The 17,323-nt window shown below is 47.5% G+C and overlaps 1 protein-coding gene across 5 annotated transcripts in view; it reads right to left on the bottom strand.

Annotated features, from left to right (window-relative positions):
• The window catches only part of myo5aa (myosin VAa), an 80,074-nt gene extending 63,798 nt beyond the window's left edge, over positions 1-16,276 (bottom strand). Inside the window, exon 1 of one of the 5 annotated variants that reach the window (XM_070555199.1) lies at positions 16,069-16,276. In XM_070555199.1, the coding sequence (XP_070411300.1) occupies positions 16,069-16,095 (27 nt within the window). In that variant the 5' untranslated portion in view covers positions 16,096-16,276. Of the gene's footprint in view, positions 1-11,079; positions 11,233-16,068 lie in introns of those variants that run through there. The other 4 variants (XM_070555198.1, XM_070555200.1, XM_070555201.1 and 1 more) reach the window with 4 other exon arrangements.
• Between the last annotated feature and the right edge of the window lie 1,047 nt (positions 16,277-17,323).

The following is a 17,323-nucleotide window of genomic DNA, read 5'->3' as shown; positions in this document are numbered from 1 at the left end:
CCTTATATAGGAAACATTATTTCTGATTGGCTTAATGACCTGTGAATTGGAATGTTTATTATGTGAAGCGCCTTGAGACGACTCTTGTCGTGATTTGGCGCTTTATAAATAAACTTGAATTGAATTGAATTGCTGAAAAACGAGTCTGTGCACAAAAATGCACGTCACGAGGAAGTGCAGGAAAGCTGCGGCTCGGCGGGACAGACAAATGGGTTGTCCAGTCGTCGCTTGCAGACCGAAAGCGACGACTGGACAACCCATTTGTCTGTGTAAGGACTGAGAAGATCACCTTTGGCCTTTAGCCTGTTGCGCTGCACAAGTGGTCTCCATAAGCAGTAAACCCGTGATGTAGAAAAAGAGGTCATCAGGTCAACAGAGCCAGACATGTGAAGGTGTGGCCTGCACAAAGCTGAGATCTAAACAGGTTTGATCAGAAGGTCTGAGGGAGGTTGGTCTTCTAACAGAACTTTTCCACATCTGCACAGGACTTTAGCTTCAACCACAGAAAAGTCTGAGTGGTGACGAGGACTTGTGTAACCATGACGATAAGCCGAGTCTTTCGGTCGGTTCAGTAATGAAGTCTCTGGACCTTCTTACATAAACTGCTGCTTCACACAGAGAAAAAGGGTCAGATCAACCTCATGAAGTCAGCTGCTCCACAACCCGGCATGAGTCCTGACTTCACGGTCAGTGATGATCCGCGCCGTCTCAGCCCGACTTTTCAGCCATGAACACCTCGGCTTGAGCTAAGTAATGTTTAACCTAACCCTTTTCAAACAACCTGGCCCAAAGAGAATAAAAACAAGCCTCTGCAGCTGCTGGACTCAGCACTTCCCTTACTCCACCATTTTGTGTTGCATTTCACCTTTTTGGCCCCAGCAGGGTACCGTCCTAGCAACAGAGAGATGGCGAGAGAAGCAGAGGAGAGGATGGAAGCTAAAGATAGCAACACGCCTCTCAGAGGCATCACAGCGCTGAAGATCACACTTCCTGGTCTGCATCATCAGTCACTCACACACAGGCTTCCTGCAGGCGTCATCAAGTTAAATCAGGACTAAAACATGTACACCTGTCTTCATTTATTCATCTTTCTGTTTAATTATAACCAAAGTGTTTCATTATACTTCATTATTAAACACTCAGTAGAGCAGCAGCAGAGCGGCTGGAGCTTCCACACAACGGGTAGCTATGGCAACGTAACACACACGCCCAACAGCATCACTAGGGCTGGGTACCAGGAGACTACTTTAACAATGCCAGGGTTCTGATGGCAGTACCTTTCAATACTGCAGTTGAAATCCGTGTTTTTGTTATTTTAAGAGAGGATAACCGACCAGGGCTAATGTGGTTTTACTTCCTTCAATATTGCAATTATTATTTAATTCACCATTATTTTCTCACGGGGCTTTTCTCATATTTTTCAACTAACGGAAGCAAAACAAATAATCGATGTAATGTGTACTGAATATAAACAAGTGTTTGTGACTACATATACATAAACACTCACAAGTAAAGACAACATGCAGTATTTGAAGGTGCGATGCTTTGCAGCCAGGGGCACATCCCTTGAAGGAGCACAGGTATCAGCAACACCTGAGAGAAGAGGTGTGTCCCGTTTATTGAAGTCTTGAGTGTTTAGAGTTTTTGACGTCTTGTCCATGCAGGGCTTCCGTAGCTCAGCTACATCCATGGCTGCTAGGCAAAACTCAGTGGAGTTAAAGTCTCTTACGGTTTTCTGGCTTTACTGAAACATCCGTCTGTACTTGCTTGATTGAGGGCAGTTTTGCTTTTTATTAGACACCAAATGTAATCATTTTAGCATCCCTATGGGTTTTTCCATTTATATTAGCATTGTGCTAACCACTCTGCCAGTCAAACTGCAGCCTTTGAGACTAGAAAACCTCCTTTAGTCACATTGCTGTTTAACTGCACATGCACTTAGTCGTTCAGCGCTACAACAAGCTACTTCACGGTTTTGTTCTGATTGTTTATACGATATTATAATTATAGTGATTGAGCCCGAGCAGCACAGCCCTATTGTAATTGCTCTGTGTGTGTTACGGACACAAGTGGGCTATTTTTCACCATCTGGTTGACCGCAACATAACCTTTCATCTTTCTGGCCTCCAAACCCAGAAGGTTCTGCTCGGTTCTTGTTCACGCAGGAACCTGGCTGCTGGTTCCTCACCCTAAATAACATGAGGACTACAGGACTTTACAACTCATAAGCTTAAATAATCACACGTGATGAATGAACTAGATGTTTAAATCAAATCTGTGCTTTAATCAATGACGGCTTTAAAAAGAATATTGTTCTTAAAATGATCCATTTCAGATCTTAGGATCAGTGTGTTGATCCCTAACCCTAACCCTAACCCTAACCCTAGGGCACAGTGGAGGCAGACCCTAACCCTAACAAGTTCATCACTGTTTACAATAAGAGACTCATTAATGTAGCATTCAGCTCACAAGTGCTTTAAAACATTCTCCAAGTGTTAAAACCTCTTGTATCTGAAGAAGGCGTGGCTTTCTGAGGGATGTTGGTAAACACTCAACGTGTCAAATTCTGATTGGCCAAAACTCATAACATGGTGGTTTATTAAAACAAGAATTACTTCCCGTTTAGTGCCGTTTCTGGCCGACTCTCGAACCGGCCTGTTCGGGAACAAGCATCTTCGAGACATCTCTTCTGACATACAGTCAAAAGCCTCTTGGCACGCTGCGAGCTGACGCAGCCAGACGGCTCTTTTAAGAGCCAAACATCCACCTTGGACGCAGACGAGCATTCCAGCTTCCTGTTGTGACCTGGACACATCTCAAGACTGGACGGGTCGTATCGGAGCTAATCTACGGGCTTCGGATACCTTGAGGTCGAGGTTCACCTGACTTCTGCCAGTCTGGATCTGCACTGGGGGTCTCCACAGGGGTAGTAGGCACAACAGATCACATCTGATGACTTTCATCAATAACCAACTCTCTAGCTTATGACCAAACAACAAAATCGTTTACACCCAGACTTCACAAGTTCTCTCAGATACAAACCATCTAGCTTCCATCTCACCACCTCACACATCACCTCCCACCCGCCCCATTTCATTATTCATATCTTGTCATGTATAATCAATAGTTTAGGAAAAATAATTAAATTCATTTTATAAACTATTTACTGACTCTGTCTGCATTAATACGAAATGTGTTGATGGTCACCAAAGAAGCAAAGAACCCAAGAATCTTCTGGTTAAACATTCAGAGATCAATCAGATTGATATTTCAGATTCATGTGGAATCATCGCATCTTATTGGCCATTATTAAGTTGTAGAGTACTTCACTATATTTATTATTCTTCCATCTTTTTCTTCTTATAATCAATAGATCAGGGGTGTCAAACTCAGTTTTGCTCAAGGGCCACATTGAGGAAAATCTAGTCCCAAGTGGGCCAGACCAGTAAAATTAAAGTACCCGGTATGTATAAATTAAAAACTGCTTCAGATTGTTTTCTTTGTTTTAATACGATCAACATAAAACAAGGCTGGAGCCTGAGGACGGTGTGTCCAAAATAGTTTAAGCACAACATCACTATTAATAATAAAACACCTGAAGTGTATTTGAAAATGTGAAATACAAAACAAAAAACCCAGACTATTCCTCAGTAATTCAAATAACTGATTCACAGATCACATGAGAGGGTGCTCGCTGCAGAACCACAAAGGCGGAGCTGCACCAGAGTCAGCCCCGCCCATTCACGCAAACTCAGCCTAACCCACTGACTTCCGTTTTTGTTTTTCAACTTTATCGCAAACTGACCTGACCCACATGAATTACGGCTGTTACTAGTTTACAGTCGTTAATGCTATGTTCTCTGCTCCAATTAAACAAGATGAATATAACTTGCTACATGGCAAAGACTGAATATATCTCGAAATGAAAAGGTTTCTGTTAGCGAATATCTGCCTACAGCTGGTCTAACAGAAGTGGTGAATAACAGCATGTCAGACTTTCGAATGGGCTTTGGTAGTCCAGTGGCGAGATCGTCTGTGTTGTTTTGCTTTCCCCTCAGCTGATGCTGGTTCGATTCTCGGTGGGGTCGTCAGCAATCTATTTAGCCAGCTGAAACATTTAATTTGTTTATACTTTAGTTGAAATGTTTATTTTCAGCAAAATTTTTATGTCTCTAAAAGTTCTTTGAATTTGGTCGTTCCTAAACAGCATTTTAGTTGAAACTCTGCTCACAAATGGACTCACACTGGCTAAATAAACGAATAAATAAATAAATAAACACATTAGTCATTATATGTTAAACAGTATACCAGTAAATTGTTGTAAACATAGTACTGGCAAGTGTAGCTAGAAATGAAGAAAAGAGGTTGTACACTACCTAAAACTTACACTAATGGGAGGCGAACCCGCACAAAACTGCACGTCAACCTGACTCCATAACCACTACACCAGCACATCTGTTATAACTCATGCGGCGTTACATCTAATTGTGCTGCCCAGTGTGTCTCTGAGATGGGGATGTATGGTTTTTCGGCGGTGTCTCAGTAGAAGTCATTTCAGAAATAAATTGTCAGAAAATTCACAGAATATCCAGATTTGAGAACCAAGACCAGACCCACTTCAGGGGAGGAGACCAAATTGAAGCTGCGATGGGAGGAAAATGCATGAATGAGGCTAAAAATGGCTTTGGCGTGTTTCTTATGAGGAAAAGACAATATAACATGATTAAAAGTTCCAAAAGTTAGATTTTTAATTATATGGAACCTTTACAAAAACTGTTCAATTAACTTCTCAACTCCATCCTCAATCTTGCAGTTTTTAGCTATAAAACCCTCTTTGGTTCCAGAATGCTATCAAGTCTGACAACTGGAAGGAATTGACTGACTCTGATGGAATGGGCGGGGCTGATTCTGGAATGGGCGGGGCTGACTCTGGTGCAGCTCCACCTTCTGGTGCAGCTCCGCCTTTGTGGTTCTGCAGCGAGCACCACTTGGATCACATGGCTACATCAGTTTCATGCATGTCTTTGACTCCTGATACCTGACATTTTTTAGCTTTCACCAGCAGTTTAATTGAAAAATGAAAGCTTATTTCCAGACTTTACATTGTAAAGTCTGAAAATAAGCTTTTCACAATCATCTCGCGGGCCGGAATTAAACTGTGTGCGGGCCTGATTCGGCCCGCGGGCCGCATATTTGACACCCCTGCAATAGACAAAAGGAGTGGCTTTTGGGAGCCTTTACCACATTAAAAAGTCACCAAATTTTGGCTAAACGTAGATTATGGGTGAAATTTGGGTATTTCAAATTCCCCCGTGAAAATCGCCAAAATAAAGGCTCTACAGCACCCCCTGGAAGCGGAAAAATCAGCCCTCCTACCTAATGTACCTTTTTAATAGTAGAAAAATGACATTTGGAACATAGGTCGTACTCCCCTAGATGCACAGAAAAGTCTCTTGCAGCCATAGTCAAAATCGAACAGGAAGTCGGCCATTTTCGATTCAGGTTGCAATTTTCACCCCGAAATTGCTGTTTGCAGGGTTCGCATTTCATGGCACTTCTTCAGGTTTTGACTGACCAGCTTGAAATTTCTGTGTGATGCTCATACGGGACAGGCAATGAAAATGATAAAACATTTTTTACTTTTCATATATGTTGAGGGGGCGGGGCCAGGCCTCAAACTTTGACTCACCTAAAAAATATAAATGGCTATGATTTCATCATCAAACGTCATGGAGTTACCGAAGTCACTATGGCCGTTTTTAATCCGTCTCCAGAAGAAAATCAGTGGTCAAATGATGACATCATATAAGAAGTGAGGGGTTCTTGGTGTAGGGCTGGGAATCGAAAACAGGTTCTTGTTGAGAGCCGGTTCCCATTGGTTCAATTCCTAGGAATCGTTCACCACTTTTGCCAATGAATCCCCTCATCAATTCCGGTCGGCACGAACGACATCACCGAGCACATAGCGTAGCTTACGGAAGCAGGAAAAACGACGTTTAAGCGGCACACACACTCAAGAGTTTGGTTATATTTTACAGGAAAGCATGACAACAGGGTAACTTGCAATACTTGCAAAGTAGATATTCATCAGGGGAGGAAGCACTACGATTACACAAAAGCCTTTTGGGCACAAAATACACTAAAATTTAAAGTTATTGATGTGTTTAAACCCGCTCCGGATTAGTGAACATCAACAGTGAACATCGGGTCCTGCAAGTATGCTGCCGAGAGGAAGGCGGAACATACGACAGTGCCTGGCCCGGGCTCAGCGGCCTCAGGTAGACCTGGGCTCCTCTGCTGTCCCATCACGGGGGAGGGGGATGTCCAGGACGGGGAGGCAGGGATGAAGACTGGTGCGCTAGAGGCGGAGGATGACTCACCCATCCCCCTACTCTGACAGCTGGTGTGCTCACCCAACCTTACCTGATGTCTTATGTCATATATTCTGGAATCTGAGCACTTCTTGGAAGGTTGTGCGATAGTCCCAACATCACGCGGGACTTGAGAACAGGAAGTGACTATTGTTTATACGTGATCAGACTTGCCGTCGTGTTTTGTGACACTCTAAATCATTAAAATGGGGAAGTACGCCATTTATTTGATCGTTTTAAGATCAATGGTATCAAACCTGTGGCTAGGTTTGTGCGGTAAAGCCGTTCCGCATCATAATGTCTGCTGTAAAGTACTCCGCAATGTTGTAAAGGGCTGCGGTGCTGCCGCGGCGCTTCAGGTGGAACCGGCGCCTATCTTCAGCGCCTCGGCGCATCTGGGGCACGGCACTCCCCGTGTAGCCACTCTCATTAACTATAATGGCTTCTACTTGAATGCGGGCGTGGCACGTCTGCCTCCACTGTGCCCTAGGCTGTAGATCGTAATGCCCTTAGGGAGCACAAGACTGCAATAAAGCCTTCAAGTAAGGTGAACCCTGGCCATGCAATGTTTTTACTGTCAGTAAAAGGATCTTAAAATCAATTCTAACATGAACAGGAAGCCAGTGCAGTGCAGCAAGGACAGGAGTGATATGATCTCACCTTCCAGTGAATGTTAAAAGCCTGGCACCATCTGCAGCGTGACATAGCTGAACGCTAACAGCAGAATACAGAGTTACAGTAGTCCAACTGACAGGTGATGACTGCATGGATCAACTTCTCAAAGTCATTAGTGGATAAAAAGATCTCAACAGCTGGAGTTTACAAAAGCTGCTTTTAACAACGCTGCTTATGATGAGAGTCTACCTACGCACCCAGGTCTCTCTCTCACAGCAGCCGTCTCGTTTCCCATCGGTAAAAACACGATCCAGTCCGATACGGAGTTGATGGAGGACACGGATATATATGTGGACAGCTTTTTACAACAAATGCCAGTCACATTTTCTTTCATGCAAACTCTCAAAGATGAGCAGAAAATGGACGATGTGTGTGCTCGTGTAATGGAAACGTGCAGTCGAGGAGGAGCCACCGCTTCTGGCCAGATCGTGCTACGCTCACAGTTAACGACGAACTGCTGCTGAAGACTCTCGCCTGGGCATTCCCTCAGCGATGCGGAATGAGGTGTTGGAAAAGCTAAACGAAGGCCACCCGGGCATCATGAAGAGCAAAGCGTGGGCCCGACAAACCATGCTGTGGTCCGGACTCGGTGCTGAACACGCGCCTCAGAGACAAAATCATCGGGAACCACTACTGCCAACTGAAGGCCCTGAACGGCCCTGGCAAAGGGTCGGCGCGGATCTGTTCGAGCCGAGAGGAAACACCTACCTCCTCTCAGTGGAGATCGCCCTGTTGAATAGAACAAGATCAGATGATGTCACCTGAAATCAATTTTCGCCCGTCACGGCATTCCTGAAGTCCTAATGTCAGATAACGGACCTCAGTCTTCCAGTCCTCTCAGATTTCATCATCAAACATGGATTTGAAGACATTACAACCAGCCCACAGAGTAACGGAGAGGCGGAAAGGGGCGTACAGACAAACACCTGCTGAAGAAGACCACCGACCCCTACAGAGCTACACCTTTGGGTAAAGCCCTGCGGAGAAGGAAACAGCCAGTTACAACAGACGTCTCCAGGTGAACGGGCGTGGGTGACCGACGCTGAACACCCAGGGTTGTATTACGAAGGTTCTCTACTCCAAGGTCTTGTGAAGTAGAAGCACCTGAAGGGACTGTGAGACGTTTTCATCTGGTTTCTCTTCATCCACAAGTGGGTGATGAGACTAAGCAGGTGCCTTCTTCTGAAACTCGCTGTGATCCTCCTGTGATCTCTGAGGAGTCAGAACCGGATCAGGACGTTTGAGTGTAAAATCAGAGGTTAGACCGGTGAACGGGTTTGTGGTTAAAGGCCGTTAGAAGCTGCCTTAAATGTTCTAGAGAGAGAAGGCGAGCTGTGGCGTCCGTTAGGGTTAGCCAACCCAGTGTGAGCTCCGTAGTGGTTACGCCGCTGCGTGATGACGTGGTTGTGGGGTTGCTGGTCTGCTGAAATGAAAGCCCCGTGTCTACGGACCGGTGCTCACTCGTTTCTACAGTTTGGAAACACGACGGGGGTGGATGGCTGCAGGATCTCAACGTCTGTCTCTGATTTAGGGACAGAAGGTTACAGGAGCGAGGGAACAATCAAAGACAAATAAAGGACATTGTGCTGCTGGTTTTCCGTAAAAGTTCTTGTTACGCTTTATTATTTCGTTTCATGATTATATGTTGGTGTTGAAGCCAACTTAAAGAAAAAATGGGAGGGAGTTTGGGATCATTTCAGGGCCGTGCAGAGATCGAGGAGTCGATGATAAATCTCTCTGAACTTGACCATCATCCACATCACAAGACGCCTCTGAAGACAAATGTCATCACCGCTGCACACCGGCGTGGGACGGGTTTGTGGAGTGATCGGTAGCTTGTTAAACCACAGTCAGGCTTATTTTACAACCCAGACATCACAATTTTCTAAGACATTTAAAGGTGAACTATGTAAGATAACCACGAAACAGTCCAATGATTCGATCTCATCACAGGGAGGTTACAAGATCTCCTTTTCAGCTGGCCGGGGAACGCCAGGTCTTCTGTTTGCAAAACCGGCCGGGCCGTGACGGCCTTTCCGTTAACAAGCAGCGGCCCTCTCCTTCTTCCTGGTCTCAGAGCCAATCATGTTTGAGCCTGGCGTGTTACCTCCTGGTTGCCTCGTCTCCAGCACCACCGCTGTTCTGCATTTGTTATAGGGCTCCACTCTCCATCAGCAGCTATCTCCAGCCATGAGGAGCCTTTTTTCCTCCTGTTAGCTGAAACCGTTGTGGAGAGAACCGAAGCCAGCACACGGGGCGGTACAGCAGGATTTTCTTATAACCATAAGAAGCCTCCATCCTTCCCAAAGACTGAAGAACAACAGCAGTAATAAAACGAAGCTAAACAACAGAAACTATTCTCAAAGGCGGAGATGTTTGGACCAAATCAGCTTCAGGAGGGCTGCAGAGTTCTCCTGGACAGGTAAGAACCATCGTGTTACCCATGGCGCTCACAGCTAACTAGCATCAACGCTAGCAGTGATTAGTTAGTATTGTGTGTGTGTGTGCTCATGCCTTCTGTTACGTCTGCCAACACGTGAGGAGTGTTCAGATACTCAGTATTTATAACCTCCGAGCATCCCGGTATCAGCCCCGGCGTCGGCGGCCCTCAGCCCCGGGACCGGGGCTCCGCCGTGCGGCTCGGCGTCGCTCAGCACCCAGACCTAACCCAGACCTGCTGGAGCGAGATTTCGTACAGTCTCACTCACAGAAATGTTGGCGTACAGCGCGCCACCCTTCTGGAGTTCTCACAGCTTGGCGCCAACAGTTGGGACTTTGTGAACTCCTCCACAAACACCATGGACATGAGAATAAAGTCCAGACGTTACAAAGACACGGGTTGTAGTTAGCTTGTTAGCGGAGGAGATCCTGACTCAGCCGGAGTTTTTACCATCAGCACAAGTAAAACCTTTTAGTGTTTTCTGGTTCTGAAATGAGACCGCTGGGTTCAAAGTAGGAACCGACGCCAGTCATTTGATTTGGTCCTGGTATTTATGTCTGTGACATCAGTACTTGACTCTGAAGCTGCTCAAAGACATTAAAGCTAACAAACAGGCCCATTCGGACAAGTCCCGTTTTCAGTTCCTCTCAGAGTCAGGACTCCAGAGCGCTTTACACTACAGTGTATCATTCACCCATTCACACACTGGTGGAGATGAGCTACGATGCAGCCACAGCTGCCCTGGGGTGCGCTGGCAGAGGCCATGATGAAAACCTTCAGAGATTTTCTGACGCCAGTGCGGCGTGGCCAGAGGCCAGCATCCAGACAGCCACAGAGGTTTGTGTGAACGTTCTCAGTGAGGTCCTCACCGCAGAGGCTGCGTCACATGATGCCACTCATGTGAGGATCTGCTGTTTTTCTGCTCAGCTGGGCGATGCCGAGAACATGTCACTAGAGAGTTAGAAACTACAACAGCCAGAAGCAGGCCGACTAACCACATTAGTGTTCTCTTCTCTCGTACTTACACAGCACCTTCTAGAGTTATAGGAGCCCTCGGGGTACTTTACAAGACAATCATTCATTCACCTACTAACGCACCCTGAGGAGCACTGACAGAAGCAGGAAAATAAGCTCAGAAATGTCCTTGTGTTCCTCAACAGCATCAGACCAGCTTCATCTGATCAGTTAGCAAACACAACAGAAGCTGCTTTCAAACTTCTTACCTCGGCCTAAATTACAACAAAACCCCTGAATTAGACGAGTTCTGCCATGAAAAACCAGCAGAATTATTCTTCAACGACAAAACTAGTTTTCCTTTGAGCCTCTGAGTGGGAAGTGTTCACGCGACTACACAAAAGTCCGCACCAGCTTCTGAGATGTGATTTAACGACATCAAGTTACTCAGATACAGAAAGTGGTTCCTGGTTGTGCCAGACTGGAGCAGATGAACTACACTCACGCCTGAATAAGTACAGCTGAACCAGTAACTCGCCGCATCGCTGAAGTTAACGGCCAAAACCCGACAACAGTTCATGGTTTAACCTAACCCACATGATCTGAAGTCAGTGGATGTCAAACGAAAGAAAGACTCACTTGAACAAACATATACTCCAACTCCCGGTTCATCTTGTCTTCAGAACAAGCTCCAGCTCATCCTGTGAGTCTGCTGGTTGTTCTGGATGCCTCCAGCCACACACCACAAGACCGGACATTCACTGATCCAGCAAGGATCTCCGGAGCAGAACCATCTCATTGTGTCTGCAGACACAGGCAGCGTTCACAAACCTTCCTCACAGCTCCTACAACACATGACTGGGCCTTAAGTCTGTCTGTCAACAAACACCCCGGCTGCTTCGTCGATCACATGAGTGGTGAGGCCAACAAAACTCTCCAAGTCCAGAAACAGTCTCAGTAGCCTTCAAACGGCAGCAGGACGCTCACAGATGCACAGAAAACTCCCAAATGAGTTTAAAAATATGATAAAAGAGCAACAGCAACGGCCATCCGCTACCAGGGCCAGGGTTAGACCAGGGCCAGGGTTAGACCAGGGCCAGGGTTGGACAAGGGCCAGGGTAGGACCAGGGCCAGGGTAGGACCCGGGCCAGGGTAGGACCCGGGCCAGGGTAGGATCCGGGCCAGGGTTAGACCAGGGACAGGGTAGGACCCGAACCAGGGTAGGACCAGGACCAGGGTTGGACCAGGACCAGGGTAGGACCCGGGCCAGGGTTGGACCGAGGCCAGGGTTGGACAAGGGCCAGGGTTAGACCAGGGCCAGGGTTAGACCAGGGCCAGGGTAGGACCCGGGCCAGGGTAGGACCCGGGCCAGGGTAGGATCCGGGCCAGGGTTAGACCGAGGCCAGGGTAGGACCCGGGACAGGGTAGGACCCGAACCAGGGTAGGACCCGGGCCAGGGTTGGACCGAGGCCAGGGTTGGACAAGGGCCAGGGTTAGACCAGGGCCAGGGTAGGACCCGGGCCAGGGTTGGACCGAGGCCAGGGTTGGACCAGGGCCAGGGTAGGACCGGGACCAGAGTAGAACCGGGGCCAGGGTTGGACCGGGGCCAGGGTAGAACCAGGGCCAGGGTTGGACCGGGGCCAGGGTAGGACCGGGGCCAGGGTAGAACCGGGCCATGGTTGGACCGGGGCTAATCCAGGATGACTGCAGCAACACTTTAACCAGGTTATCTCACTCGTCTAGAAGCTAGCCTGTTAGCATTTGCTGCACTTACTGACTAACAACTACTATGTCAGCGCAACAACGACCTTTTAATTTAAAACGGATTAAAAGTAAGTGTAGGTATAGTACTTTACTTTAGTTCTGAACCCGGTGCTCAATTCAGCTTAAAACAACAACAACAACAACTAATTAACAAATGCACACAAAAACCGCATTTATCCGTCAAACAACAAAGATTTTTGGTTTGTTTTAGTTAGCTTTAGTAGTTTTAACCTTGGTGCCATTCTCTGTCCATCTGAGCGTTAGCAGCACTGGTACAGCTGTCCGTTAACACATGTAGGTTCATATCTGTGTGTTTTCACCTTGAGTCTGTAATAATCTATTTGTCTAAGAATGTCTCCAATGTCCCACTTTTATATTTATAATTGATGTAAAATCATTTAAATGACATCTAGAGGTGAATGGTAAATGGCCTGTACTTGATATAGAGCCTTCTAGAGTCCTGGAACCCCCCAAGGCGCTTTACAACACAATCACTCATTCACCCATTCACACACACATTCACACACTGGTGGGGATGAGCTACCATGTAGCCACAGCTGCCCTGGGGCGCACTGACAGAGGCGAGGCTGCCGAGCACTGGCGCCACTGGTCCCTCCGACCACCACCAGCAGGCAAGGTGCGTTAAGTGTCTTGCCCAAGGACACAATGACAGCGACACACTGAGTGGGACTCGAACCTGCAACCTTCCGATTACGAGGCGAGCACTTAACTCCTGCGCCACTGTGGCGCACACCCCATCATTTATATCACCAGGAATTATACATCAAGTTAAACTAGTCATGATGTAATTCCATCCACTGAGGATCACACTCCCACGGGTCTGTGGACCAATGGGAGATTAGGGCTGACATGGCTGAAAGCTGACAGAATTGACTCATCAGTGATCGTATTGTAATGACTGAGACTCTCTGGTTGCTCTGTTATGGGTATTTTTTTTCAGGCTACTGTCGGCCGTAACCCACGCCTTGCAAATTCTACTTTTTCAACAAAATCACTCGTAACGGAGCATTTCCTAGCATAGCAAAGCAGCAAGAACCGGAACAATTTCTCCTCCCCGCTTAGTAAAAACACTAGCCCTAATGTTCACCATTCTGACATTACGATATGTCTGAGGTAATGTGGCCACTCTGGATCTCCGTAGCTGCTTCCTGATTACACGAGGAGGGGTTTGGCTGGTCTCTCGGCACAAGTGTCGGGACGGGAGCCACGGTGAAAAGGCTCGCTGCCTGAAACACGAACGAACGTCCCCAATGAAGCCAAACGCAAAATTTAGGGCAGAACATTGACCCAGAGGTTTCCTGACTGACCAGATGTGTGAGAATAACGACTGCTTTGGCCCAAGCTATTAGCTAGCATTAGCTTTGCCTGCTAACCCTAGAAATACAGAGGTTGTATGGTTATATTGATATAAACGTTACTGTCAACCTGTTTCTTGTTTGATGTTATATCAACATTTTACTCTTCCTTGAACCGTCACCTTATCGTGGTGGAGGAGTTTGAGTGCCCTAATGATCCTAGGAGCTATGTTGTCTGGGGCACTTAGGGGTGATCACACTCCTCAGCCTCCCTGGAAAGGTCTACTCCAAGGTACTGGAGAGGAGGGTCCGATCGATAGCTGAATCTCAGATAGAGGAGGAGCAATGTGGTTTTCGTCCTGGCCGTGGAGCTGTGGACCAGCTCTATCCCCTTGCAAGGGTGATGGAGGGGGCATGGGAGTTTGCCCAACCAATCCACATGTGCTTTGTGGATTTGGAGAAGGCTTATGACCGTGTCCCCAGGGGCACCCTGTGGGGGACGCTCCAGGAGTATGGGGTGGGTGGGCTTTTGTTAAGGGCCATTCAGTCCCTTTACCAGAGGAGCGTGAGTTTGGTCCGCGTAGCCGGTAGTAAGTCGGACCTGTTCCCGGTGAGGGTTGGACTCCGGCAGTTTGACTCTTAAACTTTGGAGCATTTTTGCCTTCAACAGTGGTTTGTGTTGTTGCTGGTTTCTCCATTTTCTTCCACAGAACCTAGATCACCACATTGTGCACCAGTAAAATGTGTTCACTAGTCATCACACACTGGTGAAATTCATCTCCACATGTGACCCATCCCGGTGGGGAGTGGTGAGCTGCAGCTGTGGCTGCACTTGGGAACTCTTTGGTGGTCTTACCCCCGATCCAACCCCTTTAAGTGGAGCATCAAGCAGAAAGGCACGGCGTCCCATTGTTAAGGTCTTTGGTATGACCTGACCGGGATGTGAACCCGAGTCACTTTCTCAGGCTGCAGCTCATTTCCATTCACATAATCTCCTCTTGGCCACAAAGGCTTCCTTCACCTGTAGGTGTTTGGTCCTTCCTTGTTCTGCACCCACAGAGCAGCTGCTGGTCGGACCCAAGCACGGTAGTCTTCTGTAGGCTGGACTCATCACACAGGAGGCAGTGTTTTCTAATTAGGTGCTGTGGTGTAAGGCACACAGAACCAGCTCTGACATCACAGGTAGGGCACTCAGAGAAACACTACATACCTTCAGGCTTCCCGTCAGCCACGCTGGCACAAGCACCCTAACACTCACGAGCCACTGCGGCATAAAAAAGACATTTAAGCCCAGTTCCTGCAGAAAAAGAGCTTAAGAAAAAACAGGAACTACATCTGGTTTTCCAACTGGAGGTTTTAACCTCCTGAGACCAGACCAGGTGTGCACATGTGGTTAAGTATAGCAACTTCTTAGGGTTTACAACCCCCCAAGGCGCTTCACAACACAACCAGTCATTCATCCATTCACGTGCTGGTGGGGAGGAGCTACGGTTATGAAATGTTATTCATGTTTTTATCCAAGTAATGTTTGTCGACATCTATGAGAGTTGACTCATCTGTGATAGCTAGAATTGTTTTTTCTTTTAAATCCCACCGATCACAAGTCAGGGTCTCAGGAGGGAAACCCTAGCCAACCGTCAGTGGGGGGAGGGTTCAAACCGTAAGGAGGCGGAGGCACAAAGTCAGGAGAAAAGATCTCAGCTGACAACCTTTGAACTAAAAACGTGTCCCATCCAGGAGGAGTCGCTCACCCGCCACAAAAATCTGGGTTTGCATGAAGAACCCATCTGTGGTTCTCCATGAGGCGCTGAGTTTTAGGAATAACTTCATCACACATATGTGGTAAGCTGGTCCAGTGCCCACAAAAACGCCCACACTAATCCAACCTCTAGTCCGATTTAGTTTAGAGGCTTCATCACAGTTCCCCTTCTTCATCACCACCATTTCCCAAGCTGAGCACACCAGCTGTCAGAGTAGGGGGATGGGTGAGTCATCCTCCTCCGCCTCCAGCGCACCAGCCTTCATCCCTGCCTCCCGTTCAGCAGCAGCATCAGCAGCACGTGACCTTGCTGTTTTAACAGGTGTGTCCATGGCAGAGCTCCTCTAAACTACCCGGATGGAAGGTGCAGCATGCCCACTCATGCCGACAGCCACAAGACACATGACGTCATTAAAAAGTCGTGTGCAGATTGGAGACGAAACCAAATAGTGATGTAGCAGCAGCGCGTCCATGATGGCTGGCGCCGCCTTCGCATCATCCGTGGTGTGTGTGTGTGTGTGTGTGTGTGTGTGTGTGTGTGTGTGTGTGTGTGTGTGTGTGTGTGTGGTCTCGGCTGCTAACAGCAGCGGTACCAACACCTAGGTAAACCTTCCTAAGGTAAACCAGGTTCCTTCAACGACGCCTAACAAAAGCTCAGCGTTTCAGCGCGGTGTCGTCATATCCGGTTATTTGGAGGAACTCTGGGGCAAATGAAGCTAAATTTAGCCTCCAAACGACAGTGAGCCCCGACCATCATAACAGTAGAAGTGAACGGTGGACGTGCTTTACCTTGGTGTACAGCTCCGACGCTGCCATGACGGACTCTCGCGACGTCCTCCCCCCGATGTGAGCTAGGACTCAGGCAGCAGGGCTCCGCTCCGCTCCGCACCGCACCGCACCGGCCTCATCAAATCCTTCGCTGGTGCGGGAAGTCACAGAGAGTGTGCGTGGCTCCCTACCTCCAATTACAGCCGCAAACGTCCAGCTGAGATTTCAGAGGCTCACTTTGCATTCTGGGAAGATGAAGGATGAAACCGGCGCTGCTGTCGCCGGCTAGTCAGCGCCCCCTGGTGGTCAAGATTGGCACGTGCAGGTGACTGCATGCGGCTCGTCCATAGGGGGCGCTGGGCGCCGCCCCACGGGCTACATCAGAGACTATAAATGCTGTTTAATCTGCATTTAAGTGTAGTTTAGAAATGTTATTCACACGTTTTTGTTTGACAAATGCTTCTGTAGTTGATCTTCAAAAGGTGAAACAAGCTGCTAACGTTTCCTGCCATCCTGCAACAAGTTCCCTTAGCACAGCAAAACTGTGGTTTGCCAAACTGCGGATTAATTCTAGAGTTGCTCTTAATTGAAAGATTACGTTTTTATGACTAAGTGTTTATTTTCCATTCCATTTTATTTATAAAGCACATTTGTACACGGCCGAGGCCAACCCAGGTGCTGCACAGTAAAAGAGCACAAACATCAACACACGGGAAGAAGTAATAAGTACCTGCTATAAAACAATAACAATAAAACAAAAACATCTAGGCTGAAGCAAAAGCCAAGAAATAAAAAATGGGCCTTCAGGTGTGATTTAACATCAGAGAGGGAGGGGGTCATTCTCACTGCTAGAGGGAGTTGGTTCCAGAGACGAGGCGCACAGATTGAGAAGGCTCGTCCTCCTATTTTCATATCTGAGCACTGAATGACAGGTACAGCAACGAAGAGTTTATACTGATTCAAAGATGAGATAATCTAATGAGTCTTGTGTTGGTCCTCTGCAGCTACAGCCACACCAGCTCCCACTGGAGCAGCCACAGCAACACAAGTTTAGTCTTGTCCTGACCCAGCCAGCGACCATCGCTTCTGTTCAACATTTGAAAAGAAGTGGTTTGGATTTCTTGCAGGACTTAATCCAGAATAAACAAAGAGGCTGACAAAACCATGGCGGTCTTCAAAACAAGACCATCAGGTTTTTAAACTGTGACATGGACAGCAAAACCAGCCTGAAGTCTGGTCTGTTAAACTTGACTGAAACGTGTTCGTTCGTTGTTGA

The sequence above is a fragment of the Nothobranchius furzeri genome, chromosome 9 (assembly GCF_043380555.1).
Source record: "Nothobranchius furzeri strain GRZ-AD chromosome 9, NfurGRZ-RIMD1, whole genome shotgun sequence".
Taxonomy (NCBI): Eukaryota; Metazoa; Chordata; class Actinopteri; order Cyprinodontiformes; family Nothobranchiidae; genus Nothobranchius; species Nothobranchius furzeri.
The sequence above is the reverse complement of the archived record's forward strand: the minus strand, read 5'-3'. Positions and strand labels throughout refer to the sequence as shown.